At 44.2% G+C, this 27,576-nt stretch overlaps 1 protein-coding gene across 1 annotated transcript; it reads left to right on the top strand.

Moving 5' to 3' along the window:
- Window positions 1-655: 655 nt before the first annotated feature.
- C1QTNF5 (C1q and TNF related 5) lies at window positions 656-25,458 on the top strand. Its single transcript, XM_073657843.1, has 3 exons — window positions 656-987; window positions 19,113-19,327; window positions 23,850-25,458. The coding sequence occupies exons 2-3, from the start codon at window positions 19,117-19,119 to the stop codon at window positions 24,386-24,388; spliced, it is 750 nt and encodes a 249-aa protein (XP_073513944.1). The 5' UTR covers window positions 656-987; window positions 19,113-19,116; the 3' UTR covers window positions 24,389-25,458.
- Window positions 25,459-27,576: the final 2,118 nt, after the last annotated feature.

The following is a 27,576-nucleotide window of genomic DNA, read 5'->3' as shown; positions in this document are numbered from 1 at the left end:
ACAAGCTGGAACCCCGAACACGAACCTGAATTTGAAATGCCGAACAAATACGCTCAACACTACTAGTGACCCTAACTCAGCCAACTAATAGGCATAAATGAAGGCTATCGCATTTGGGTCAGAAGACTTGAGGCCAGTGCGAACATCATGGTCTGTATTCAGATCGTGAATGCTGGACATGTGAAATTATCCATAGATTCGTTGTTAAAATGGAACCAGTCACATCCACAATGGATGTGAATGACTCCAGGTGTTCGAACTTGTCACAGACACCACACTCACCAAAAATACAGATTGAGGCCTTACACAGAATGATATTCTTGGCGACATGTTGTAGTAAGGAGTGGCATGGGGTGTAAGACATTACTGAGTAGATTTGCTGCTCAGGAGCATCTTCTACGAGCGTGTGCCATGGCAGCATTGGTTATCCAGCTTTCCTGTAAACAGATGCAATGAGAAAATAGCGAAATAAATTTATGTGTAAAGATGATCCAATTTTTTTTTCTGGGAATTACTATCAAACATTTTTTTTTAAGCAAATTCCTTAGTTACTGATTCACCCTGATGTGTAGCTGTTCTGTGCACTGAGTGTATGGACATGTCTGATTTACCCTGCAATTCTTCTGCCATTACTCACTGCCCCACTGCAGCCAAGTTCTATACCGTCTCCTGTGGACCTTGCTCCTATTGTTAGGTGTTCACTTGCTGTTAGGCATTTTCCCCACTTGTCTCTTGTGCAGTTTCTGTACTTTTTCCTTTTCCTAATTGTCACCCACTATTAACCTCGTGGTGTAATCAGCCTCATTTCCTGCCTCCAATTCCCTTTCTTCCCACTGTAGTGTATTTTTTTCCCTTGTGGTTTTTGGCTCCCTGATAGAATACTTTGACTCACATTAGGGGGGAGAAGGGTTGGAAGCGTCACAGCTGGAAGGAAGAAAACTAGTTTAAGACTGGATCAGACACCAAGGGATCAAGACAAAGAGCAGAGTGAGTACAATGTGTGAGTGCGGAATACGAAATGCAAGGAGATACTAGTCTGGTGTTCCAGGACAGTTGTGCGCAGGATCATACACTGAAAAAACAAAAAATGTCACACGGAGTAATAATGAGAATATTAATGGCGAGGAGCGAGATTTCTCATCTTTCTTTCTACACTAATTTGCTCACTGACTAATCCGTTTTCTTCTTTGCTTCCTTTACTAACCTGATGCCATGAAATGCTTGTGCACAGAAGATACGCTCATCAGAACTGCATGTTAGTGCTGGTCATTGTAAAAAGTTGTGAAAAGAGGTTTTTCAATCCAGCAAAGCGCATTTAAAGCAAAAATACTTTATTAAAATAGCAGCATGACTCGAAACGCGTCAGACATATTTTTTATGCCCATGCTACTATTTTAATAAAGTCGTTATAAAGTATTTTTGCTTTTATGTCTTTTTGCTGAATTGAGAAACCTCTTTTCACAACTTTGAACAAAGCTGCTTGATCCCTCACAAGTCTTCTCTTTATAACTGTAGATTGACGATCGCTGCACGATTTACCTAATGACACAACTCCAGTCCTGCGATACCGCACTATAGACTCTGGGCCCCAGTGATGTAGACACATACATGTAAGAAAAACAAGTACAGAAGCGTTACACATGTATCATATACTAGAGAACACTCCCAGTTAAAGGGGACCTGTCAGCCGGTTCACACTGCGAACCAGAGACTCAGCACAAATCAGAGACCGGCTCCTCCATGCTACACATCTTGTTTTACTCTGAAATGTTGTGGTATCTGCTGCATAATTTGAGCAAAAAAACCAATCTTTCATGAACTGCACCCTATTTATGATGTGCTTTAGACACTATCTGCACCTTGTCTGACAAGGGGGCGAGGCCTCATCAAAAAGAGGCGTGGCACATTTCTGAAGCAAAGTAAGCCAAGTAAAACGTCTTGAGCATTTAGACTAGAAAGTATTAAACTATGACAGATTTATCAAGCAGCATTGACTACAATGAAGCTGGAGCATTTTAAGTCTGTCGAGTCAAAGTTTGCATTGTCTTAAAGAATAAGATAGTATGGATAAATGTGTCCCATAATTGAAAGCGTGTCCGGGATGAGGTGACTAGTCCAAGAGGATGATCCCCAATGGCTTTTGTCCTCCTGCTGAGCTAGACTGACAGGTCTTACCCTACATGCACAGATAAGGAGAGACCTGTCAGTCTAGCTGAGGAGGCAGAGAGAAGCCTGTGAGGACCATCCTCCTGGACTAGTCACCTCATCCCGGACACGCTTTCAACTATCCAGGGAACTAGTCTGATTGTCGCATGTGGAGTCGGGAAAGAAATTTTCCCTAATATTGGGGAAATTAGCATCTGCCTCATGGGGTTTTATCCTTCCTCTGGATCAACATGTTAAGTTATAGGCTGAGCCTGATGAATAAGCAGTGGCGTACCGCCAATGGCGGCAGGCCACACGACTGCTATGGGGCCCGTGAGCCGGGGGGCTCCATAGCAGTTGCCTGCACCGTGTACCTGCATCGGGGTTCCCGCCCCCCTTGCATCGGGCCCCCACCTGCTCCTGCCCCCCTGATCCGCCGGTGCTGCAGGCTGCAACTAGATTGCTGGCACTTCCTCCGACATGCGGCTGTGTATGGTAGTAATGACACGCAGGGGCGACACTGCACCTTTAATTGTGCTTGTATGTCGCCCCTGCCACGTCATTACTAGCAGACAGCCACACACAGCGCGGCTATGTCTGGGGAAGTGCCGGCAGACAAGCTGCAGCGCCGGAGTGAGGTCCTGGCTGTACAGATGCTGGAGGAGCGGCCCGGACCCAGACGGTGAGGGGACCCCTCTGATGGTCCAGGGCCTTGACGGTGAGAGTACCACCCTGATGGTCCAGGGCCCCAACAGCGAGGGGGCCCCCCTGATGGTTCAGGGCCTTGACGGTGAGGGGGCCCCCCTGATGGTCCAGGGGACCCGACGGTGAGGAGGCCCTCCTGATGGTCCAGGGCCATGTCTGTGATGGCAATGACATGCCGGCGGCCCTGCACAGCTGAACGGTAGACAGGCCGGGGGCAGGTAAGTGAGGCTTGTCGCCAGATTCCCCAATCCCCATTTTAAATATATTTCTAATGTGTCTTGTGTGTGTGTGTGCATGACTGTGTATATATATTTATGTCTGTTTTATGTGTTTTTAAGAATGTGTTCAAATATGTGTGTATGTCTGTATGTGTACATATCTGTGTACTGTGTGTGCGTGCATGTCTGCGTACTGTGGGTGTGCGTGCATATCTGCGTACTGTGTGTGTGATCGCATGTCTGTACTGTGTATGCGATTGCATGTCTGTGTACTGTGTGTGTGTGATCGCATGTCTGCATACCGTGTGTGTGTGATCGCATGTCTGCATACCGTGTATGTGTGATCGCATGTCTGCGTACCGTGTGTGTGTGTGATCGCATGTCTGCATACCGCGTGTGTGTGATAACATGTCTGCGTACCGTTTGTGTGTGATCACATGTCTGCCTACCATGTGTGATCACAAGTCTGCGTACTGTGTGTGTGATCGCATGTCTGCATGCCATGTGTGTGTGATCGCATGTCTGCGTACCGTGTGTGATCGCATGTCTGTGTACCATGTGTGATCGCATGTCTGCATACTGTGTGTGCGATCGCATGTCTGCGTACTGTGTGTGTGATCGCATGTCTGCATACTGTGTGTGTGATCGCATGTCTGCGTACTGTGTGTGTGATCACATGTCTGCGTACCGTGTGTGTGCCTGTTTGCGTACTGTGTGTGTGATCGCATGTCTGCGTACTGTGTGTGTGCCTGTTTGCGTACTGTGTGTGTGATCACATGTCTGCGTACCGTGTGTGTGCCTGTTTGCGTACTGTGTGTGTGATCGCATGTCTGTGTACTGTGTGTGATTGCATGTCTGCGTACTGTGTGTGATCACATGTCTGCGTACCGTGTGTGTGTGATCGCACATCTGCATACCGTGTGCGCACATATCTGCATACTGTGTGCGCGCGCATATCTGCATACTGTATGTGTGCGCATGTCTGCATACTGTGTGTGTGTGCGCATGTCTGCATACTGTGTGTGTGCGTGTCTGCATACTGTGTATGTGCGTGCGTGTCTGCATACTGTGTATGTGCATGCATATCTTCATACTGTGTGTGTGCTCGTGCATGTCTGCGTTCTGTGTGTGTGCATGTCTGCGTTCTGTGTGTGTGCATGTCTGCGTACTGTGTGTGTGCATGTCTGCGTACTGTGTGTGCGTGTTTGCGTACTGTTTGTGTGCGTGCATGTCTGCGTACTATGTGTGTGCATGTCTGCGTACTGTGTGTGTGCATGTCTGCGTACTGTGTGTGTGCGTGTTTGCGTACTGTTTGTGTGCGTGCATGTCTGCGTACTGTGTGTGTGCATGTCTGCGTACTGTGTGTGTGCATGTCTGCGTACTGTGTGTGTGCGTGTTTGCGTACTGTTTGTGTGCGTGCATGTCTGCGTACTGTGTGTGTGCGTGTTTGCGTACTGTTTGTGTGCGTGCATGTCTGCGTACTGTGTGTGTGCATGTCTGCGTACTGTGTGTGTGCATGTCTGCGTACTGTGTGTGTGCGTGTTTGCGTACTGTTTGTGTGCGTGCATGTCTGCGTACTGTGTGTGTGCATGTCTGCGTACTGTGTGTGCGTGCATGTCTGTGTACTGTGTGTGCATGTTTGCATACATGAAGGACGAAGGGACAGCCTGGGCCCTGTGTACTATACCGATATTTCTCTGCCGTATCTGTGCATCATGAATGGTGGTATGTGCTAACGGGGCCCACTGAGACTCTTTCGCCCGGGGCCCACGAAAACCTGCAGCCGGCCCTGGTTGAAATCAATGATGGAGGAGGGAGCATCATGTGACACTCCCTTTTCCATCATTTCTCCTCTGTGTCTGACGCAGCGGTGTGATGACGCTCCACGCTCTTTCAGACAGTGGAGCTGGCAGCTGCTGAGGTGATGAGAGAGAAACGCTGCAGAGACTGAAGCAGCGGGGAACGAGGAGCGGAAAGTATGTATTTATTTATTTTTTAAATCAGTGAGTACTGATAATACTGGAGGACTGGGGCTGCATTTACCCTATGGTAGGGGCCACATTTTACCCTATGGGGGGCTGCAATATACTGCGCACAGGACCATGGGGTGCATTATACTGTGTTGAGGACCATGGGGAGTGCATTATGATGTGTGGAGGACCATGGGGAATTAATTAAACTGCGTGGAGGACCATGTGGAGTGTATTATACTGTGTGGAGGACCATGGGGAGTGCATTATACTGTGTGGAGGACTATGGGGGGTGCATTATACTGTGTGGAGGACCATGGCGAGTGCATTATACTGTGTGGAGGACCATAGGGAGTGCATTATACTGTGTGGAGGACCATAGGGAGTTCATTATACTGCATGGAGGACCATGGGGAGTGCATTATACTGTGCGAAGGACCCTGGGGAGTGCATTATACTGTGTGGAGGACCATGGGGAGTGTCTTATACTGTGTGGAGGACCATGGCGAGTGTCTTATAATGTGTGGAGGACCATGGCGAGTGTCTTATAATGTGTGGAGGACCATGGCGAGTGTCTTATACTGTGTGGAGGACCATGGCGAGTGTCTTATACTGTGTGGCGGACCATGGCAAGTGCACTATACTGTGTGAAGGACCATGGCGTGTGCATTATACTGTGTGGAGGACCATGGTGAGTGTCTTATACTGTGTGGAAGACCGTGGCGAATGTCTTATACTCTGTGGAGGACCATGGCGAGTGCATTAAACTCTGTGGAGGACCATGGCGAGTGCATTAAACTCTGTGGAGGACCATGGCGAGAGCATTATACTTTGTGGAGTGTGGAGAGTTGTGGGGCCATTATACTGTATGGAGGGCTGTGTGGGGGTCACAGTTGGGGGATCATACTGTGTTGGGGTCACGGTACTTTGCCTTGGGAGTTGAGGTGGGGTAAAGTACAGTCATTACACTGTGCATGTGGAGGAATTCACCATGGGGGTATCATACTGTGTTTGGGGGGCACTTTTGTTGGCATCATACTTTATGGGGGCAATGAAAAAGGAATCTGGGACTTCAGCAGGAGGAAAATGACTATGTAAAGGCTGGAAAGTTGTAAGATATGCTCTTCTGTGACCCCGACTATTATTTACATTTTGTTTGGGGGGGGGGGGCAATTAGAACTTCTGCTATGGGGCCCCATGATTCCCATGTACGCCCCTGTGAATAAGTATAGGTCATCAATATAATGGTACTGGAAAACCCCTTTAATATGTTTTACAGGGGTTTTCCGGGCTAAACATAAATTTCTGCAACTCCCTTATCTCGCTGGAGATTGACGAATTATGACAAAATGCCCTATGCACACTGTCAGGATTCTGCTCTGACTGCTCATATGCGACTTGCATACTGGCGGTCATGTACCAACTATCAGAATTTTCTACTTCTTTCAATGTTCTATTGAGAGACACAGAGGAGAAGCTATTTAGCGTATGACCACAAATATGCAAATTGCATACAGTGGGGGAAATAAGTATTTGATCCCTTGCTGTTTTTGTAAATGTGCCCACTGACAAAGACATGAACAGTCTATAATTTTAAGGGTAGGTTAATTTTAACATTGAGAGATAGAATATTCAAAAAAAAAATCAAGAAAATCACATTGTATAAATTAGATAAATTTATTTGCATTTTGCAGTGAGAAATAAGTATTTGATCCTGCTGGCAAACAACACTTAATACTTGGTGGCAAAACCTTTGTTGGCAAGCACAGCAGTGAGGCGTTTTTGTAGTTGATGATGAGGGTTGCGCACATGTCAGGAGGAATTTTGGTCCACTCCTCTTTGCAGATCATCTCTAAATCATTAAGATTTTGAGCCTGTTGCTTGGCAACTCAGAGCTTCAACTCCTTCCATAAGTTTTCTATGGGATTTAGGTCTGGAGACTGGCTAGGCCACTCCATGACCTTAATGTGCTTCTTTTTGAGCCCCTCCTTTGTTGCCTTGGCTGTATGTTTTGGGTCATTATCTTGCTGGAAGACCCAGCAACGACCCATCTTCAATGCTCTTACTGAGGGAAGGAGGTTGTTGGCCAAAATCTCGCGATACATGACCCCATCCATCTTCCCTTCAGTATGGTGCAGTCGTCATATCCCCTTTGCAGAAAAGCACCCCAAAGTATAATGTTTCCCCCACCATGCTTCACGGTTGGGACGATGTTCTTAGGGTTGTACTCATCCTTCTTCTTCCTCCAAACACAGCTAGTTGAGTTAATGCCGAAGAGTTCATCTGACCACAGCACCTTCTCCCAATAACTCACAGAATCATCCAGGTCTTCATTGACAAACATCAGACAGGCCTGCACATGTGCCTTCTTGAGCAGGGGGAACTTGCGGTCACTGCAGGATTTTAAACCTTTAAGGAGTAATGTGTTACCAATGGTTTTCTTGGTGACTGTGGTCCCAGCTGCCTTGAAATTATTAACAAGTTCCCCCCGTGTAGTTTTAGGCTGATCTCTCACCTTCCTCATGATCAAGGATACCCCACGATCAAGGATACCCCACGAGGTGAGATTTTGCATGGTGCCCCAGATCGATGTCAATTGACAGTCATTTTGTATTTCTTCCATTTTCTTACTATTGCACCAACAGTTGTCTCCTTCTCACCCAGCGTCTTACTTATGGTATTGTAGCCCATTCAAGCTTTGTGCAGGTCTATGATCTTGTCCCTGACATCCTTAGAAAGCTCTTTGGTCTTGCCCATGTTGTAGAGGTTAGAGTCTGACTGATTAATTGAGTCTGTGAACAGGAGTCTTTTATACAGGTGACCATGTAAGACAGCTGACTTTAATGCAGGTAACAACTTGATTAGGAGCGTCCAACTGGTCTGTAGGAGCCAGAACTCATAATGGTTTGTAGGGCATCAAATACTTATTTCTTACTGCCAAATGCAAAAAAATTATGTAATTTATACAATGTGATTTTTTTGATTTTTTTTTGGAGATTCTATCTCTCAATGTTAAAATCAACCTACCCTTAAAATTATAGACTGTTCATGTCTTTGTCTGTGGACAAAGACAAACTTACAAAAACAGTAAGGGATCAAATAATTATTTCCCCCACTGTATGAGTCATCACATGAACACCAGTTGAGCTGAAAATAGAGGGGAATCCTGACAGTGTACATAGTGCATATTGTCAGAATTTGCAACTCTACAGTGAAATAGGGGCATTGCAGAAATGTATGTATAGATGTATGTAAAGCTTCGAAAACTTTTGTAAAATATATTAAGGGGTTTTCCAGTACTTTTATATTGATGACCCATCCTAATCAATCAAATTCAATAAAATAACATTTTGATCCATATGAAGGCAAAATTTCCATGAAGTGAATGCTAATTGCCCTCAAAAAACCTTAATGCAGAGCTAGTGTCGGTCAGGTCTAGGGGAGCGGTTACAGCCACCACTCTGTATACCCAGGGCAGTGACTGAACCAGCGCCAACGCCACCCCTTAACTGAAACCAAATGCTGCCAGAGAGAATTAAGTTAATTTTCTTAGCGTTCGGCTAAGTACAGGTGGTGGGCAGGTTAATAACGCTATTAACCTGCAGATTAAGCCCATATCTGCAGGTTAATAGTGTTTTGCTGGTGACAGGTTTAAGGGACCCAGATAAAATGATTAAAAAAAATAGTTTCTTTCACTGGTTGTTTTATACTGGGCTGGTTCAGTCACAAGACATTAACCATCAACAGGTTATCTCATCAGAGAGTTTCCGTAGAAGTTGCATCAAATACTGGATGCTGTAGAGGCACTCAACATGTCGGTGCCTCTACAGCATTTGTGGCTCTCTAGCAGACTTTGCTCCTTATCGGGATTCTTTCAAAACAATTTTACTACTAGGACTAGTGGTTTTGTTGTACAGATCCCAGGACAACAATACAAATGATATCTGCTTTGTAGTAATCCAATGTGCCGCGCTTACCGACCAAACTCTGGAGCCACATGCAAATTAGCCAGGACCCGCACTACAAGCGGACCCATGTATTTAGAGTGCTTCCAGGCTGAACTGAATGTGACTTCTAAGCTTGATTGCTCAGTACTGGTGATTACTACAAAACAGGTATAATTTGTATTGTTTTACTAGCACCTATAGAGAATACCACTAGTTTTAGTAGCAAAATGATAGATTCCGTTTAAATCGTAGTCTCGTCTTGTCCCTAGGAATTCTGGCTGATAGATGGCTGTCCTCTCCCATTGGTGGATTTCTCTAATCCACCAAACTTCTCACCATCTCTGGCCATCGTTTACAGTTTTCCTTTGTGTTGCAGAGAGGCTTCTGCCAGAACAAGAATCAAACCTTTCTCAGAGTCCCTTCCAAGCAACTCCAGAGCATGACTGTAGCAATATGTAATAGGTGCCGATAGCACCACCCCAGCCTCACTATGGGTGGGGGTTATGGAAACCTCAAGGCTATGTGCCCACGATGCAGAAATGCTCCGGATTTTTTTCCTGAGCGTTTCTGCATCTCCCTGGCAGAAAAAACGCATGCGAATTGTACATACGTTTTCCTGCCAGGGACATGCAAAAGTGAAGCCTTAGGCTGTGTGCCCACGATCCGTTTTTTAATCGTTTCCGCAGCGGCAAAAACGCTGCAGAAATGCTTAAAAAACGCATGGTAGAAGGCCTGCCATGTTCCCTAATGATAATCCGCATGTGCTGTGCACATGCTGCGGAAATTTCCGCTGCAGATTATCATTGCGGAAAAAAATGCAGCACTACCAATTATTTTGCGGAAGTGCTGCGTTTTCGCCGCCATTGACTTGCATTAGACCGCATGGATTCCGCTTCACTAGATAAGGACTTGCGGAATGCACGCGTTCTAATGTGCGGATGGTACCCAGGTCTAGAGGAGAGGAGACGCTCCTCTGGACCCGGGTACCACTGAAAACTGTGAAAAAAAGAATAAAATAAAAAATAAAGATTAGATTTACCTTCTGGTGGCCCCCGCTCTCCTTGTCTTCCCTTGCCGGCAGCTAGCGATGGACTGAAGGACCTGCGCTGACGTCATAGTCATGTGATGGGTCATGCGACACTGACATCGGCAGGTCCTTCAGTGTACCGCTGCCGGCAAGGGAGAACGGAGGGAATCAAGACACCGGGGGCCATCGGAAGGTAAGTATATATTTATTTTTTTTTTTTTTACCATTCTTTTTGGTCACAGTATATAAATCCATGCCGTTTGCATGGATTTATATAGTGTGACCAAGTTGACAAGCACTTTCCGCATCCGCATGTCCCTGGCAGGAAAACGCATGTACAATCCGCATGCGTTTTTTTCTGCCAGGGAGATGCAGAAATGCTCAGGAAAAAATCCTGAGCATTTCTGCATCGTGGGCACATAGCCTAACTCACCACTATGCTGGACCCGTTTCACCCTTGCCACATAGGTCACTCACCACTTTGTCATTGGGTTCATAGTTACTAGCTGGTTTGGACCAAAGCATTCTTAATCCAATCCCATTTGCACTGACTTCCCTTTGGGTACTCTCCTCACTATGTCGCCCATGATTTCCTTCCTCCTCCTGACTGTCTTTCTGCTACTACATCTGCAGTTTCTCTGTTTAGAACACTGTCAACAAAACTCTACTGTTTATAGAACCTCACCGATCCCTCAACAGTAGTCAGAATTATTAATTTAGTAGGGTCAGTAATTTCAGTTGAGTAAAAAGATTTGCAGGACACAAACCTTGGTCTGGTGTTTATGCCATTACTCAGTGGCAGCCAGATCAAGGCAGTGCAAACTTCCTCTAATGCCGCCATCCTGTGATTACTAGGCACAGGCAATGTCATGACATCGCATGAGGTCTAGTCACTGGGTCTCACAAAATGTCTTGAAATGCTTCTCACCACAACATCTTAACATCACGAGGTAATCTCAAGAGGTGCCAAGAATGCTGACACTCAAGACGGCTGAGGAGGTTTGCCTGCACTAGTACTACTGCCACGGAGTAATGACATGGACATAGGACCAGTGTCTTTTTCCACAACTCTATCAAACACGTTATATACGTACAGTCATGGCTGAAAGTGTTGGCACTCTTGAAATTATTCTACAAAAAAACTGAGAAAAAAAAGGGCAAATTGGACATAACTTCACACAAAACCCCAAAAAAGGGTCGGACAAAATTGTTGGCACCTTTCCAAAATTGTGGGTAATCAACTTTGTTTCAAGCTTGTGATGATCGTTCACACTCATATGTGGCCAATATGAAATTCACACCTGAAACCAGATAAAAAAGGGGAGAAGTTGACTCAATCTTTGCATTGTATGTCTGTGCGTGCTGCACTAACCGTAGAGAACAGAAAGAGGAAAAGAGAACTGCCTGAGGACTTGAGCAGCAAAATTGTTGAAAACTAAGAACAATCTCAAGGTGACAAGTCTATCTCCAGAAATCTTGATGTTCCATTGACCACAACCTATGACACTGTTGCTAATCTCCCTGGGCATGGACGGCAGAGAAAAATTAATGAAAGGTTGCAATGCAGTATAGTCTGGATGATGGATAAGCAGCCTCAATCAAGTTTTAAAGAAATTCAAGCTGCAGGCTCAGGGTGCATCAGTGTCAGCAAAAAATATCCATTGACATTTGAATGAAATGAAATGCTATGGCAGAAGACACAGGAGGGTCACACTGCTGACACATAGACGTAAATAAGCTGTACGCGAGTATGTCAAAATACTTCTGGGAAAGTGTCTTGTAGGCAGATGATACCAAGATAGACCTTTTTGATAAACCACATCATTCTACAGTTAATCGAAAACGGAATGAGGCCTACAAAGAAAAGAACTTGGTACCTAGTCAAATATGGCGGAGGTTCAATTTTGTTTTGGGGTAGTTTTCCTGTATCTGGCACTGGGTGCCTTGACTGTGTGCAAGACATCATGAAATCTGAAGATTACCAAAGGATTTTGAGTTGAAATGTAGTGCCCAGTGTCAGAAAGCTAGTGTGCGTCCTAGGTCATGGATCTTCAAGCAGGACAATGACCCCAAACATACTCCAAGAAGCACCCAGAAATGGATGGAAACAAAGCATTGGAGAGTTCTGAAGCGGCCAGCAATGAGTCCGGATCTAAATCCCATTGAACACCTGTGGAGAGATCTTAAAATTGCTGTTGTGAGAAGGCGCCTTCAAATATGAGAGACCTGGAGCAGTTTGCAAGAAAAGGGTAGACCAAAATTCCAGTTGAGGGATGTAAGAAGCTTGTTGATGGTTATAAGAAGCGATTGATTGCAGTTATTTATTGCAAAGGGTGTGCAACCAAATATTAAGTTGAGGGTACCAAAAATTTTGTCCGGCCCATTTTTGTTTTTTTGGAGTAAAATTATGTCCAATTTGCCTTTTTTTCCTCTGTGTTTTTGTGTCGTTCCAATACACACAAATGAAATAAACGTGCGTAAGAAAACATGTGTAATTGCAATAATTTTCTGTGAGAAATACTTTATTTTCTGGAACAATTTCTACATATCTTAATAGGACGGCAGAATCATAACTGTAGAGGGGCCTCCCTACACTCTGTCATGTGACTGCCGTATGTTTACAGATCAGTAATGGTTTCCATGTTGTCCAGTCTAGTTTACTGAAGACCGACCATCTCCATTTGGGAATGAACACTGTTATTAACGCGCAGCATGAATTCACCACATACTATGTGAACTCCACATCCACAGTTACCTCGGCTCCATGTCAAATAGGTTGTCATGTTGGGACCACCAATGTAAAGAGTCTTCCAGGAGTACTGCTTGATGACAACCCCTCACTATATGCCCTATGATGACCGCAGCTGCTTTATATTATAGGGCTCTTTTGTCCATACGATACTGATTCTCTACAGAGTTTTCAAATGATATTGGGGACATGCAGATTTACCAAAGATATTAAATCTGCAGCATAAAATTTCAAACCTGCAGCTCAATCTCTTTCCCTTTCTTATGGGAGTTTTCTCATCATCATAAATTACAAAATTGCAAAGTACTTGTAAATACAAGCAACTTTGCCATTTTCATCTTTAAAAATCACCTCCGTTCTCAAGAATGGAGAATTCTGCTGTTTACGGTTTCTTCCTTACGGTTACCAGTCACCGCTGCAGTCTATCAGAGATGGCCGGTTTCCTAGACAAGGAGTTTAGCACTGATAAGCTATACAGCTAGCAAGCACTGCCTTTAAGCTGGCCAGATGACTGGATCCTGCCCCTGCCACTCCTCCGATGCTGCAGAGAAAAAGCTGCCTCTGCCTGCAACATCGGATTTCCGCACAGTTAGGGCCACCGCAGAGTAGAAACGATGGAAATACTACTGATGTCTTCCTATGAAGCACCAGGGTCTGGATGTGACTGAAAACTGCTTAAAGGGGTTGTCTGGTCAAAAGTGATAAGTTTGCAGTCACTCATGAATCCCCCCCAGCACAGGCATTGTGTTCTGCGGGGATTTGCCTGTTTGAGACCCGGGACCAGAGGCTACATATACGTTATAAATACCCCTGGCTATTCAGTGCTACCTCGCTCCATACACTTGTATGGAGCAAGGCCACGTCCCGTCTAGTGACGCAGCAGCCAGTGGACGCTTCCGACTAGAAGACGCGGCATCACTCAATACAAGTGTATGTAGAGCGAAGCCACGCCCACTGGCCAAGGGTATGTATAACACATACACACCCTCCATTACCGGGTATCATACCGGCGAATCCCCGCAGCGCACAGTGCACACAGAGTTACTGCAGACTTATCACTTTTGACCGGACAACCCCTTTAACTCTTCTAGCTTTGCCCTCAAAAATAAAATAAAAGAAGATTGTCCTAGAAAGTGATGAATCCTATCAATCCATCACATATCTATCTATCTATCTATTGACTTACCTATCCCATATCTATCTAATAATTGCTGTATATACAGTGGGGAAAATAAGTATTTGATACACTGCCGATTTTGCAAGTTTTCCCACCTACAAAGAACGGAGAGGTCTGTAATTTTTATCGTAGGTACACTTCAACTGTGAGAGACCGAATCTAAAAAAAAAGACAGAAAATCACATTGTAAGATTTTTAAATAATTAAATTGCATTTTATTGAATGAAATAAGTATTTGATCACCTACCAAACAGCAAGAATTCTGGCTCTTACAGACCTGGTAGTTTTTCTTTAAGAAGCACTCCTACTCTGCACTCATTACCTGTATTAATTGCACTAGTTTGAACTTGTTACCTGTATAAAAGACACCTGTCCACACACTAAATCAATCACACTCCAACCTCTCCACCATGGCCAAAACCAAAGAACTGTCTAAGGACACCAGGGACAAAACTGCATAAGGCTGAGATGGCCTACAGGACAATAGGCAAGCAGCTTGGTGAGAAGGCAACTGTTCGCTCAATTATTTGAAAATGGAAGAAACACAAGATGACTGTCAATCTTCCTCGGTCTGAGGCTCCATGCAAGATCTCTCTTCGTGGGGTAAGGATGATTCTGAGAAAGGTCAGGAATCAACCCAGAGCTACATGGGAGGAATTAGTCAATGACCTGAAGAGAGTTGGGACCACAGTCTCAAACATTACCGTTAGTAACACACTACGCCGTTATGGATTAAAATCCTGGGGCACGCAAGGTCCCCCTGCTCACGTCAACACATGTCCAGGCCTGTTTGAAGTTCGCCAATCCAGAGGAGGTATGGGAAAAGGTCATGTAGTCAGATGAGACCAAAATAGAACTTTTTGGTATCAACTCCACTAGCCGTGTTTGGAGGAAGAAGGATAAGTACAAGCCCAAGAACACCTACTTTGAAGCATGGTGGGGGAAACATCATACTTTGGGGGTGCTTTTCTGCAAAGGGATAGGATGACTGCACCATATTGAAGGGAGGATGGATGGGGTCATGTATCGTGAGATTTTGGCCAACAACCTCTTTCCCTCAGTAAGAGCATTGAAGATGAGTCGTGGCTGGGTCTTCCAGCATGACAATGACCCGAAACACACAGCCAGGGCAACTAAGGAGTGGCTCCGTAAGAAGAACTTCAAGGTCCTGGAGTGGCCAAGCCAGTCTCCTGACCTGAACCCAATAGAAAATCTTTGGAGGGAGCTGAAACTCAATGCTGCCCAGCAACAGCCCAGAAACCTGAAAGATCTGGTGAAGATCTGTATGGAGGAGTGGGCAAAAATCCCTGCTGCAGTGTGTGCAAACTTGGTCAAGAACTACAGGAAATGTCTGACCTCTGTAATTGCAAACAAATATTTCTGTATCAAATACTAAGTTCTGTTTTTCTATTGTATCAAATACTTATTTCATGCAATAAAATGCAAATTAATTATGTAAAAATCATACAATGCGATTTTCTGGATTTTTTAAGATTCTGTCTCTTACAGTTGAAGTGTACCTATGATAAATGTGACATCTCTCGCCCTCCCTGGGAAATGGGATTACACGGAGCCGGGTCGGTGTAGGTGTTACTGGGGATGCAGTCGTGGCCTGGACCTGTTCCGTGCCCAGGGCAGTCACATAAAAGATGTAATGGGCTTTCAAGTAAGAGTGGTATTTTTCGACTATGCCACCTGCGGTTTCCGGTGATGGGCACCGGTGCTGCTTAAGTCCACTGAGGCCGGTGTTACTGGCAGCTAAGATGGGACGGCTCCCAACAGGCGAAGCAGGCTTCAGGGCAGTGTGAGCGAGAATGGTGGGTGCAGTGCCGCGCAGGAAATAACAGGCTGAGGCGGTGTGTGAAGTCATCCAGGGTTTTTACTCACATTCAGATGAACTTTAGCCGCAAAGCTTCTCTCTGCTACTCGCGGTGTACTGCGGCCACCAGGAAGGGGGTTCAGCACTTTCCAGGTAGATCAGGAGCACCTGTCGAGACCCCGCTGGTGTGTGTTCCTCTCCTTGGTAGGTTGTTCTCCCACTAAGTCTGCTCTTGACTGTGTGTGGTACGAACGTGGTGTAAGGCCGGGTCCCACTGGAAAAATGCAGTGTAAGAGATACAGGTGGCGTAGGCCGCTCCGTCCGTATATCCCTAGGATCCACTAAGCCTCCGGGCTTTTCTGACGGAGACGTGAACTAACAAAGTCAGATATCGGGGGCCGGTCACCCCTCTTGCAGCAGGAATCCCTCTGACTAGGCCAGAATATGGGATACAGGTGGCGTAGGCCGCTCCGTCTGCATCCCCTGGGATCCTTTTGCCTGTGGAGCCTATCTCCTCCGCTCCCCTCCAAGGCCTTCTTAGGTCAGGACCTTGACCAGGTAGAGACAGTGGTTAACTCTGACCTGCTCCTCGTCTCAAGGCCCGAGTACGAGGACCGTGTATCTTCAGTCGGCTGCGGCCTTATGCTGAACTCTGGCGGATGACCACAATCAGAGAGGAAGACCACAATCACAGACGAAGATCACAATCAAAGACCTTGAACTTAAGATGGCCGTAGATTAAATATGAATGAATATGTCTTTCCTAAAAGTGTGTCCTCCACCCTCACCCACTACATGGTTCCCCCTATCTTTGGTTCCCCCCCATCTCCTCTATCCCAGGCCGGGGCAGCACCCTGGTGCATTTAGACCCCCTTCAAGACAGGAGTGGTGAAGTGTTGAGTGGTGAAGTGGTGTTCCGAGACAGGGCCGGCTCCAGGTTTTTGTGGGCCCCGGGCGAAAGAGTCTCAGTGGGCCCCTTTAGCATATACCACGATTCATGATGCACAGATACGGCGGAGAATTATAGGTATACAACACAGGGCCCAGCCTGCCACCTCATCTTTCACATATGCAAACATGCACGCACACACACAGTATACAGACATGCATGCACACACACAGTAGGCAGACATGCATGCACACACAGTATGAAGACATGCACGCACACACAGTATGAAGACATGCACGCACACACACACAGTACACAGACATGCATGCACACACACAGTACACTCGCACACACACAGTACGCAGACACGCACACACACACAGTACGCACGCACACACACAATGCACAGACACACACACACAAAATGCAGACACGCACACACACAATACAGACACGCACACACACACAATATGCAGACACACACAATAAGCAGACACGCACACACACAATGCGCAGACACGCACACAATACGCAAACACGCACACACACACAATACGCAGACACGCACACACACAATATGCAGACACACACACAATACGCAGACACGCACACACACAATACGCAGACATGCACACACAATACACAGACACGCACACACACGCACACAATACGCAGACACGCACACAATACGCAGACATGCACACACAGTGCACAGACATGCGCATGCACACACATGAACATGGTACACAGATATACACACACAATACGCAGACACGCACAGATACATACACATACATATTTGAACACATTCTTAAAAACACATATAAAACAGACATAAATATATATACACAGTCATACACACTGACATACACAGACATTCACATCATTCATGCACACACACATAAGAAATATTTTTTATATGGGGATTGGGGAAGCTCGCTCACCTGCCCCCTGGCCTTTGTCCCGTCCAGCTCCTCAGTCATGTGACAGTGCAGGGCCTCAGGCGTGTCACATGGCCCTGAACCATCAGGGGGGCCCACTCGCCGTCAGGGCCCGGGCCGCTTCCCCGGCATCTGTGCAAGGACCGCTGGTGCTGTTCAAGCCCTGCTCTGCTACATGCAGCAGCAGCAGTGTGCGGTCAGTGTGCTACTGCTCCACCAATCAGGCCCAGTGCTGTCACTTTCCAGACATGGCTGTGCGCAGTGCGGCTGTATCTGGTAGTAATGACGCGGCAGGTGTGACACACAAGCACAATTAAAGGCGCAGTGTCGCCCCTGCGTGTCATTACTACCAGACACAGCCGCACTGCGCACAGTGCACGGCCATGTCTTTAAGTGACAGCACTGGGCCTGATTGGTGGAGCAGGAGCACACTGACCGCACACTGCTGCATGAAGCAGAGCAGGGCTTGAACAGCACCGGTGGCCCTGCACAGATGCCGGGGAAGCGGCCTGGGCCCCGATAACGAGTGGGCCCCCCTGATGGTCCAGGGCCCCGGCACTTGCCCGGGTACGCCGGGTGCTGACGCCGGCCCTGTCCCGAGAGATGCTCCATCCTTACCTGGAAGAGGAGATACCACACCTCGCACTGAGGTGCAGTACCCCTGTGGCGACTGAATCCTCAGGGGCGCCACATAAACATTACAGATCTCTCCATTCTTTGTAGGTTGGAAAACTTGCAAAATCGTCAGTGTATCAAATACTTATTTACTTAGCCTCTCGCTCTCCTTCTATCCACCTATTTATAAAATCCCTATCTGTCTATCTTTAAAGGGATTGTGTCACACCCCTGGGCGATATCAGACCTCTACTATGGTTATACAGGTGATAGAAAAGTAAATCTATACATACCTGTATGGCCCATAGCAGAGGTCTGTTTGCAGAGAAATCTGGTTTTATAAAGTCTGTTTTCCAGAGGCCTGGTGTCCGGGGGACGCCAAGCAAACCCCTCCTATCTGCTTACTATTCCCCTAAATCGCCGCCTCTGTGCTAAATTACCATATTCCCCCCCCCTCCCCTTCACGTCACAGGGCCCTGTGACAGGCCCTGAGACAGGCCCTGTGACATGTCCTGCTCTGCCTCCCCTCCTGCACATGCGTAAAGCGCCGTTCCCATGGATCGCGCTTTGTTTCCCTCCGCCCCCGTTTGGCTGCGTACTGCGCCGCAGCCTTGTAATGAGCAAGCGACGGTGAGTCACTGAGACTTCCGCCCAGCTGTCAGTCTCCGCCAAGCCTCTAGAAAACAGACTTTATAAAACCAGATTTCTCTGCAATTAGACCTCTACTATAGGCCATACGGGTAAGTATAGATTTACTTTTCTATCACCTGTATGCCCATAGTAGAGGTCTGATATCGCCCAGGGGGAGACACATTCCCTTTAATTCTATCTCAACTACTTAGCATGGATCTATCATTGTCAAAATGATGACTTCCATTTTTGAATAACTGATAAGTTTATTTCTTCACAGAACAATGCTCCTTCCTGTTAGTGTTATATTTTTCTTCATAATAAGTTCTTTACAAGTAGAAGATAATCAGATAACGTCACCTTGCTGTGGGACCCCTGGGATTCCTGGGGTTCCTGGGACGCCTGGCAGCGCAGGATTATCAGGAAGAGATGGTCGAGATGGTAGAGATGGAGCAGCAGGAATAAGTGGACCTAAAGGAGACCCAGGAGAGCCAGGTAAAGAACATTGTGTGGCGCTGCTGTTTCGTGTTCATGTCAGAGAAGGAAGTACTATACTGTAAACCTTTTCAAACCACATTGACTATAACTAATATATTCAACATAAGATTAGCTTCACCTCTGATTACCACCATGGCCAAATCACATGCCATCGGTTTGGATGAGACATCAATACCAAAAATTATGTGAGTGATCTTATTGTAGACCAGATATCCCAAAAGTTCCTTGAACCTAATGCCTGAGTAGTGCACATAAACCCCTTAAGCCAGTTTCACATGTCCAACCACAGTGTCTCGAGAGGACATGGGTTTTCTGACCCAAAATCTACAGCTTCAGAGGCATATATATAACTGTTGAGTTTGGTTGAGGAAACCAGCAGCTGTTTCACACATCATCGTCCATACCCTGATCGTGTCGGACATGTGAAAATGACCCAAGAACAATATCCTACAATAGACAGTGTATCACACTAAAGGTCCTAGAAAACAATACAAGGAGACGACACTAGCAGTTTGTTGTCTCACAGTCCGATTCTTGACTTGTTTCCCGGCTACTATTGGACATTACTCTCAAAGACAAAGGTCAGGCTAAATGGGCCACCTTATTTTTCATGTGTAATTTAGTGCAATGCTGAGGTATGAGCGATTCTGATCTTTAACCACTTCGCACCAGAGCCTGTTTTTGCCTTCGTGACCGGGCCAATTTTTTCAATTCTGACCACTGTCACTTTATGAAGTAATTACTCTGGAACGCTTCAACGTATTCCCCTAATTCTGAGACTGTTTTTTCATGACATATTGTACTTCATGATAGTGGTAAAATTTCTTCGATATAACTTGCGTTTATTTGTGAAAAAATCGGAAATTTGGCGAAAAGTTTGAAAATTTTGCAATTTTCAAACTTTGAATTTTCATGCCCTTAAATCAGAGAGATATGTCACACAAAATAGTTAATAAATAACATTTCCCACATGTCTACTTTACATCAGCACAATTTTGGAACCAAAATTTTTTTTTGTTAGGGAGCTATAAGGGTTAAAAGTTGACCAGCGATTTCTCATTTTTCCAACAAAATTTACAAAAACATTTTTTTAGGGACCACATCATATTTGAAGTCACGTTGAGGGGTCTTTATGACAGAAAATACCCAAAAGTGACACCATTCTAAAAACTGCACCCCTCAAGGTGCTCAAAACCACATTCAAGAACTTTATTAACCCTTCAGGTGCTTGACAGGAATTTTTGGAATGTGGAAGAAAAAAATTAGCATTTAACTTTTTTCACAAAAATGTTACTTTAGACCCAATTTTTTTTATTTTCACAGGGGTAACAGGAAAAAATGGACCCCAATTTTTTTTGTGCAATTTCTCTTGAGCGTGCTGATACCCCATATGTGAGGGAAAACCACTGTTTGGGCGCACGATAGGGTTTGAAAGGGAAGGAGCGCCATTTGACTTTTTGAATGTAAAATTTGTTTCAATAATTAGCGGACACCATGTTACATTTGGGGAGCCCCTGATGTGCCTAAACAGTGGAAACCCCCCACAAGTGACACCATTTTGGAAACTAGACCCCTTAGGGAACTTATCTAGATGTGTGGTGAGCACCTTGAACCCCAAGGTGCTTCACAGAAGTTTATAATATTGAGCTGTAAAAATAAAATTTTCACATTTTTCCCACAAAAACGTTTTTTATCCCTTAATTTTGCATTATCATAAGGGTAATAGGAAAAATTGCACCATGAAGTTTGTTGTGCAATGTCTCCTGAACACGCTGATACCCCATATGTGGAGGCAAACCACTGTTTGGGCGCACGGCAGCGTTTGAAAGGGAAGGAGCGCCATTTGACTTTTTGAATGTAAAATTTGTTTGAATAATTAGCGGACGCCATGTTGCATTTGGGGAGCCCCTGATGTGCCTAAACAGTGGAAACCCCCCACAAGTGACACCATTTTGGAAACTAGACCCCTTAGGGAACTTATCTAGATGTGTGGTGAGCACCTTGATCCCCAAGGTGCTTCACAGAAGATTATAATATTGAGCTGTAAAAATAAAATTTTCACATTTTTCCAACAAAACCGTTTTTCATCCCTTAATTTTGCATTATCATAAGGGTAATAGGATAAATTGCACCATGAAATTTGTTGTGCAATTTCTCCTGAACACGCTGATACCCCATATGTGGAGGCAAATTACTGTTTGGGCGCATGGCAGGGTTTGAAAGGGAAGGAGCGCCATTTGACTTTTTGAATGTAAAATTTGTTTGAATAATTAGCAGACGCCATGTCGCATTTGGGGAGCCCCTAATGTGCCTAAACAGTGGAAACCCCCCACAAGTGCCACCATTTTGGAAACTAGACCCCTTAGGGAACTTATCTAAATGTGTGGTGAGCACCTTGCACCCCCAGCTGCTTCACAGAGGTGAGGTTTTTTTTATGCTGTTCTGAGTGTGGTAAAAGTGATCAGGCAGCGTTATTCTTCGGGTCAGTACATTTACAGCGATACTACACTTACTGTATTTTTTTTATGTTTTGGCGCTTTTACACAAAACAATTTTATAGAAAAAAATATTTTTTTTGCATTGCTTTATTCTGAGCACTATAACTTTTTTATTTTTCGGCTGATGGAGCTGTATGGCGGCTTTTTTTTTGCGGAACAAGATGACGTTTTCAGCGGTACCATTTTTATTTCTATTTGTTTTTTGATCACATTTTTTTCCACTTTTTGTTTGGCGATATGATGAAAAAGCATATTTTTTTGCTCCGTTTTTTATTTATTTTTATTACGGTGTGCACAGAAGGAGTTAATTAGTGTGACAGTTTTATAGCTTGGGTTGTTTCGGACGCGGCGATACCAAATATGAGTACTTTTTTTGGTTTTGTAAAAATATACGGATTTATTGGTTTAATATTTTATTTATTTATTTTTATTTATTTTGTGATTTTTTTTTTTAACAGTTTAAAAACTTTTTTTTTTACTTTTTTTTACATTTTTACTTAGTCCCTGTATGGGACATTAATTTTTATTTTTCTGATCACTGATCTCATGTAATTTAATAGACATGTATTACATTACATGAGATCTTCACTGACTGTTTCACAGTCAGTCTCCTGCCTGGCTTCAGCTGCAGGCTGAGCCAGGCAGGACACCATATATGGCAGATCTGGAGGCGGTCATGTGACCTCCAGCTGCCATAGCAACCCCAGGTCCTGGAAGGTATCAGGGGTCATTGGAGAGGTAAGTAAGACGACCCCCTCTCCTCCTTCTATCTTCTATATGCCGCGATCACTATAGATCGCGGCATATAGAACATAGCAAAGGGTTAACATCACTGGGACCTGATCCAATCAGGTCCCGATGATGTCCCCTGTCAGAGCTAACGCTCTGCACCGGAATCGCAGCGCTTGCAGGACCCTGGGGGTCCTGAGCGCTGCGAGACCACCCACCGTTTTTAAACGTCGGCGCTGCACAGAGCCCAGCAAGCGCCGACGTTTATCTACAGTGGGCGGTCGGGAACCGGTTAAGGAAATATTGCCTGAAAGTGCTGCCATGAACTGTCACTACAACTGTCCTTGCTCCGCTATATCTATTCTTATTGAGAAAGGACACAAAAGACCCATGGTGGAGCACCATATGTTCTGATGAATTTTCTCTTAGCTCTGTTCACTCCTGTGTCAAGCAATTCTATTTCTCTGTTCTGTTTGCATATGTCATATCATTATTTGTTCTCTGCATAAATGTTTAGCATTGGACAGAGAAACTGAGTTTCTTAGCACAGTTTGAATGGAAAGTAAAGATACTAAACTCATTGTAAAAAGATTAGGAAATAGATGATAACTTTACTAAATGCAAACCTTACTCAAATAAAAGGTACAGTCCTACCAGTCTCGGTATCATCTTCAGCCTGAGCTAAAGCAGCTTCCAGAGGCAAACACAAGTATTTAACTCAATGCACAGTTCACACTGAACAAGCTGCAGCTTCCACACATTACTCGGCAGCTCCACACCTCTCAGGCTCTGGTAGACTCTCCACCATTAAAGGTTTTATTATTCTCTCTGATGTCAGACTGCTCAGCCCCCTATCTGACTCATAAGTGAACACCCAGCCTGGCCCTCTAGACATAGCTACCTAGGTGCACCTAATTAAGACCTGCAGTGCTAGGAATTAGCCCTAGCCTACCTGAATTTCTACAATATATACATATGTATATCTGCTTGTTGAGGTGGCATGCACATTTCCATAACCCTTATTCACTTTATGCCTGGATATGGTGGCCAAAAATGGTTGGAAGACCCACATTTCCTATATATTTGCTGGTGCCAGAGATGGGATCCACATCTGTCAAAAATGTATGTTATATTCTAAGGATAAGTTATAAATGTCTAATTTGGGAATACCCTCTTAGGAACAATTTCTTGAAACCAATTGTTTGGTCATAACTACCATGTCTTATAAACATGACTGATTTGGTAAATCAAACATAGATGAATAATATGTGTACTATGTTTTTTTTTAACAGGGATGGCTGGAGCCAGGGGTCAGGCGGGTGATACAGGGCAGCCTGGTGCACAAGGTGAGCGGGGTGAGCAAGGAGAGTGTGCGGTTTCTCCTCGTTCTGCTTTCAGTGCCAAGCTTTCTCAGTTGCGGAGCCCTCCTATTCCTGGACAACCAGTCCCATTTGGAAATGTTCTTACTAATGAACAAGGACATTACAACCCAGAAACTGGTCGCTTTAAATGTGTCGTCCCTGGACTGTATTATTTTTCTCTCCATGGCACAGTATACCGTGGGAATCTTCATGTGCAGCTAATGAAGAATGGACACCCCCAAGCCTCATTTTTCCAGCCAGGGGATGCAGCAAAACCGGGAGGATTGTGTGGAGGGGCAGCCTTTCGCCTAGAACCTGGTGATGAGGTATGGGTACAGCTCGGGGACTATCCAGGTCTTTACTCCAGCAGTGGAACAGACAGCATTTTCACTGGATTTCTTATCTATTCTGACTGGGAACCCAATCCCGTGTTCCGCACTCTGACTTCAGCTGATCATAAAACAGTATAATATAAGATAAGCAGATGAAATATTGGCGGTTACCTTATAAATCGAATACACTAGCACACATATGTTGTAGATGACACACATAAGGCTTCATACACATGATTATATATTGCAAGATTAGGATTATGTCCTGTTCACACTCAGCTGAAAATAAAAATAATGTCATGCAGAATTGGATGCGGTATGAATGCCAATTTTCTCCGTAAAAGTCAAGTTTGACTGATTTTTAAGCAGAAAATAAATCGGCACTCATCACAGTACTTACAGTACTTCATACAAAAGTAGATGGTACTCATACAGTAGAATATCATAAAGAAACATGAAAATATAATAAATAAGGCACCATGCAAGATCTTTATAAATGCAGCGTGCTCATCTGTACGGAGTGTGGAATATTCATACAGTTGTGTGTAAGAGGCTTGATTGTTAGAAGCATAATCCAGATCATCCAGATCATATACGCCTTTATTATGAATCTTCCAGGGTTTGTGCTTAAGTGTTGCATTGAAAACATAACATGAAATCGTTTCAAGAACTGATTTACAATAATCTCACTTCAATCTAAGCAGCAAAAAGGAAACAAATGACAAGAGAGCACTTGTAGGAGATGTACGTTTTGCCACAATAATACAAAGAAAACACAATGCTGTACATTACATGAAGAGCTGTATCTCCAATGTCTTTTATTGTGGAAGCTACCTGACAATACAGTTCAGGTGCTGAGAACCAAACATGATAGATCCTCTGTATCTCATGTACTGTACTATGCAAAAGGTTTTGGCAGGTGATTAAAAAACTATGAAAAATAAAAGTGTTAATAGTTATTTTTATGAATTAACAAAATGCAAAGTGAATGAATACAACACAATAAGTCTTTTTTTATATGATTTATTATTCATTTTATTATAGGAGTTAAAATGGCACAAAGAAAATGATTTAAAAAAACCCATACAAACAAAATTGTGTGTGGAGGTTGCAGACCATAGTAGTGTTGGCATATGCAACAGATTAGGACTTACTATAAGTTAAAGGAGGACTTTATACTAACCAGACAGCAGATGGCGATAGTGTGTAAAGTTATATGCTTGCTGTAATGTGGGGAGGGAAGCTCTCAATTGTTGGTTGTTTTACTTCCTGTGTTGTTGTTTTTTCCTGTATGTGTTATGTCAGCAGCACACGGGACTGTGTGACACTGAATTGTATCTCATGTTTATCCAGTATGAAGTAAATACTGTTTACTCAAGATATCTTGCTGATTGAAGCTCTCGTAAGTACAGTGGTGACTGTAAGAAGATGCACTCTGCAACAAGTAGCACATTTAGGCTCACAGCCGCATGAGCAACGCGCGGCATGGTTTTGTCGTGTTGAAAAACGGGGAAATGGCTGCACCACCAATTGGTTCCACCACCAAATCAATGTAACACTGAGGTGTTAGTGTATCTAGAATGTAGACGAGAGGGGGCTGGTTAACATACATTCTGTCACCACACAGCAGCATGATATAAGGGCAGAGACCCAGATTCCAGTTCTGTATATTTTACTGGGCTATTTGTTGCAGTCTATAAATTCCCTGTCTTCTTTGCTGCAGATCTATCAGTTCTCTGAATGCTGAGCTGTGTATAACCCCGCCCACACCATTGATTGACAGCTTTCTGTGTACAATGTGTATAGGCCGAAAGCTGGCAATCAGTGTTGGGGGTGGGGTTATATAGAGCTCATGAATATGGAGGAAAATGTGACAGCAGGTTTACTACTCCTCTACAGATAATCTCTAATGATAAAATAGCGATTTTATCAAAACTACAGCAAGCAGCCCAGTAAATGACACATAGCTGGACTCAGGGTCTCTGTCTCTACATTAAGCTACTCTTAGTTTAGGAGCCAAAAACCTGATGATAGATTCCATTTAGGAGATGCCAAGGAAAACAGTATGTGTGGAAGCGTGAGAATTTGGCAGAAAAAAAATGGGATCAATACTTATAAAATAAGTCTAAATACAGTATGTAACTAACAGGGCAAAGGAGACGACTGACCCAGAAAAAGATTTGGCCAATCAACTTGCTTCTTGTGTTTCATTATTAATCTGAATAAGCATTAACCCCTTAAGGACCGAGCCACTTTGTAGGTTAATGACTGGGCCAATTTTTTTAACTCTGACCAGTCACTTTATGAAGTAATTACTCTGGAACGCTTCAACGGATCCCACTGATTCTGAGATTGTTTTTTCGTGACATATTGTACTTCATGATAGTGGTAAAATTTATTTGATATCACTTGCGTTTATTTGTAAAATAAAAATTTGGTGAAAATTTTTAACATTTTGCAATTTTCAAACTTTGAATTGTTATGCCCTTAAATCAGAGAAATATGTCACACAAAATAGTTAATAAATAACATTCCCCACATGTCTACTTTACATCAGAACAATTTTGGAACCAAAATTTTTTGTTAGGAAGTTATAAGGGTTAAAAGTTGACCAGCGATTTCTCATTTTTCCAACAAAATTTACAAAACCATTTTTTTAGGGACCACATCACATTTGAAGTGACTTTGAGGGGTCTATATGACAGAAAATACCCAAAAGTGACACCATTCTAAAAACTGCACCCCTCAAGGTGCTCAAAACCACATTCAAGAAGTTAATTAACCCTTCAGGTGCTTTACAAGAACTGAAACAATGAGGAAGAAAAAAATTAACATTTAACTTTTTTTCACAAAATATTAAATTTAGACCAATTATTTTTTTATTTTCACAAGGGTAACAGATAAAAATGGACCCCAAAATGTATTGTGCAATTTCTCCTGAGCACGCTGATACCAAATATGTGGCGGAAAACTACTGTTTGTGCGCTTGGCAGGGTTCGGAAGGGAAGGAGCGCCATTTGACTTTTTGAATTTAAAATTTGGTGGAATAATCAGCGAACGCGATGTTGCGTTTGGAGAGCCCCTGATATGCCTAAACAGTGGAAACCCCCCACAAGTGACCCCATTTTGGAAACTAGACCCCTCAATGAACTTATCTAGATGTGTGGTGAGCACTTTGAACCCCCAGGTGCTTCACAGAAGTTTATAACGTAGAGCCGTGAAAATAAAAAAAATCACAAAAATTTTATTTTAGCCCCAAATTTTTTATTTTCACAAGGGTTACAGGAGAAAATGGACCCCAAAAGTTGTTGTGCAATTTCTTCTGA

The sequence above is a fragment of the Phyllobates terribilis genome, unplaced genomic scaffold (genome assembly GCF_046119375.1).
Source record: "Phyllobates terribilis strain yellow unplaced genomic scaffold, ASM4611937v1 Scaffold_12__6_contigs__length_324123572, whole genome shotgun sequence".
Taxonomy (NCBI): domain Eukaryota; kingdom Metazoa; phylum Chordata; class Amphibia; order Anura; family Dendrobatidae; genus Phyllobates; species Phyllobates terribilis.
The sequence above is the reverse complement of the archived record's forward strand: the minus strand, read 5'-3'. Positions and strand labels throughout refer to the sequence as shown.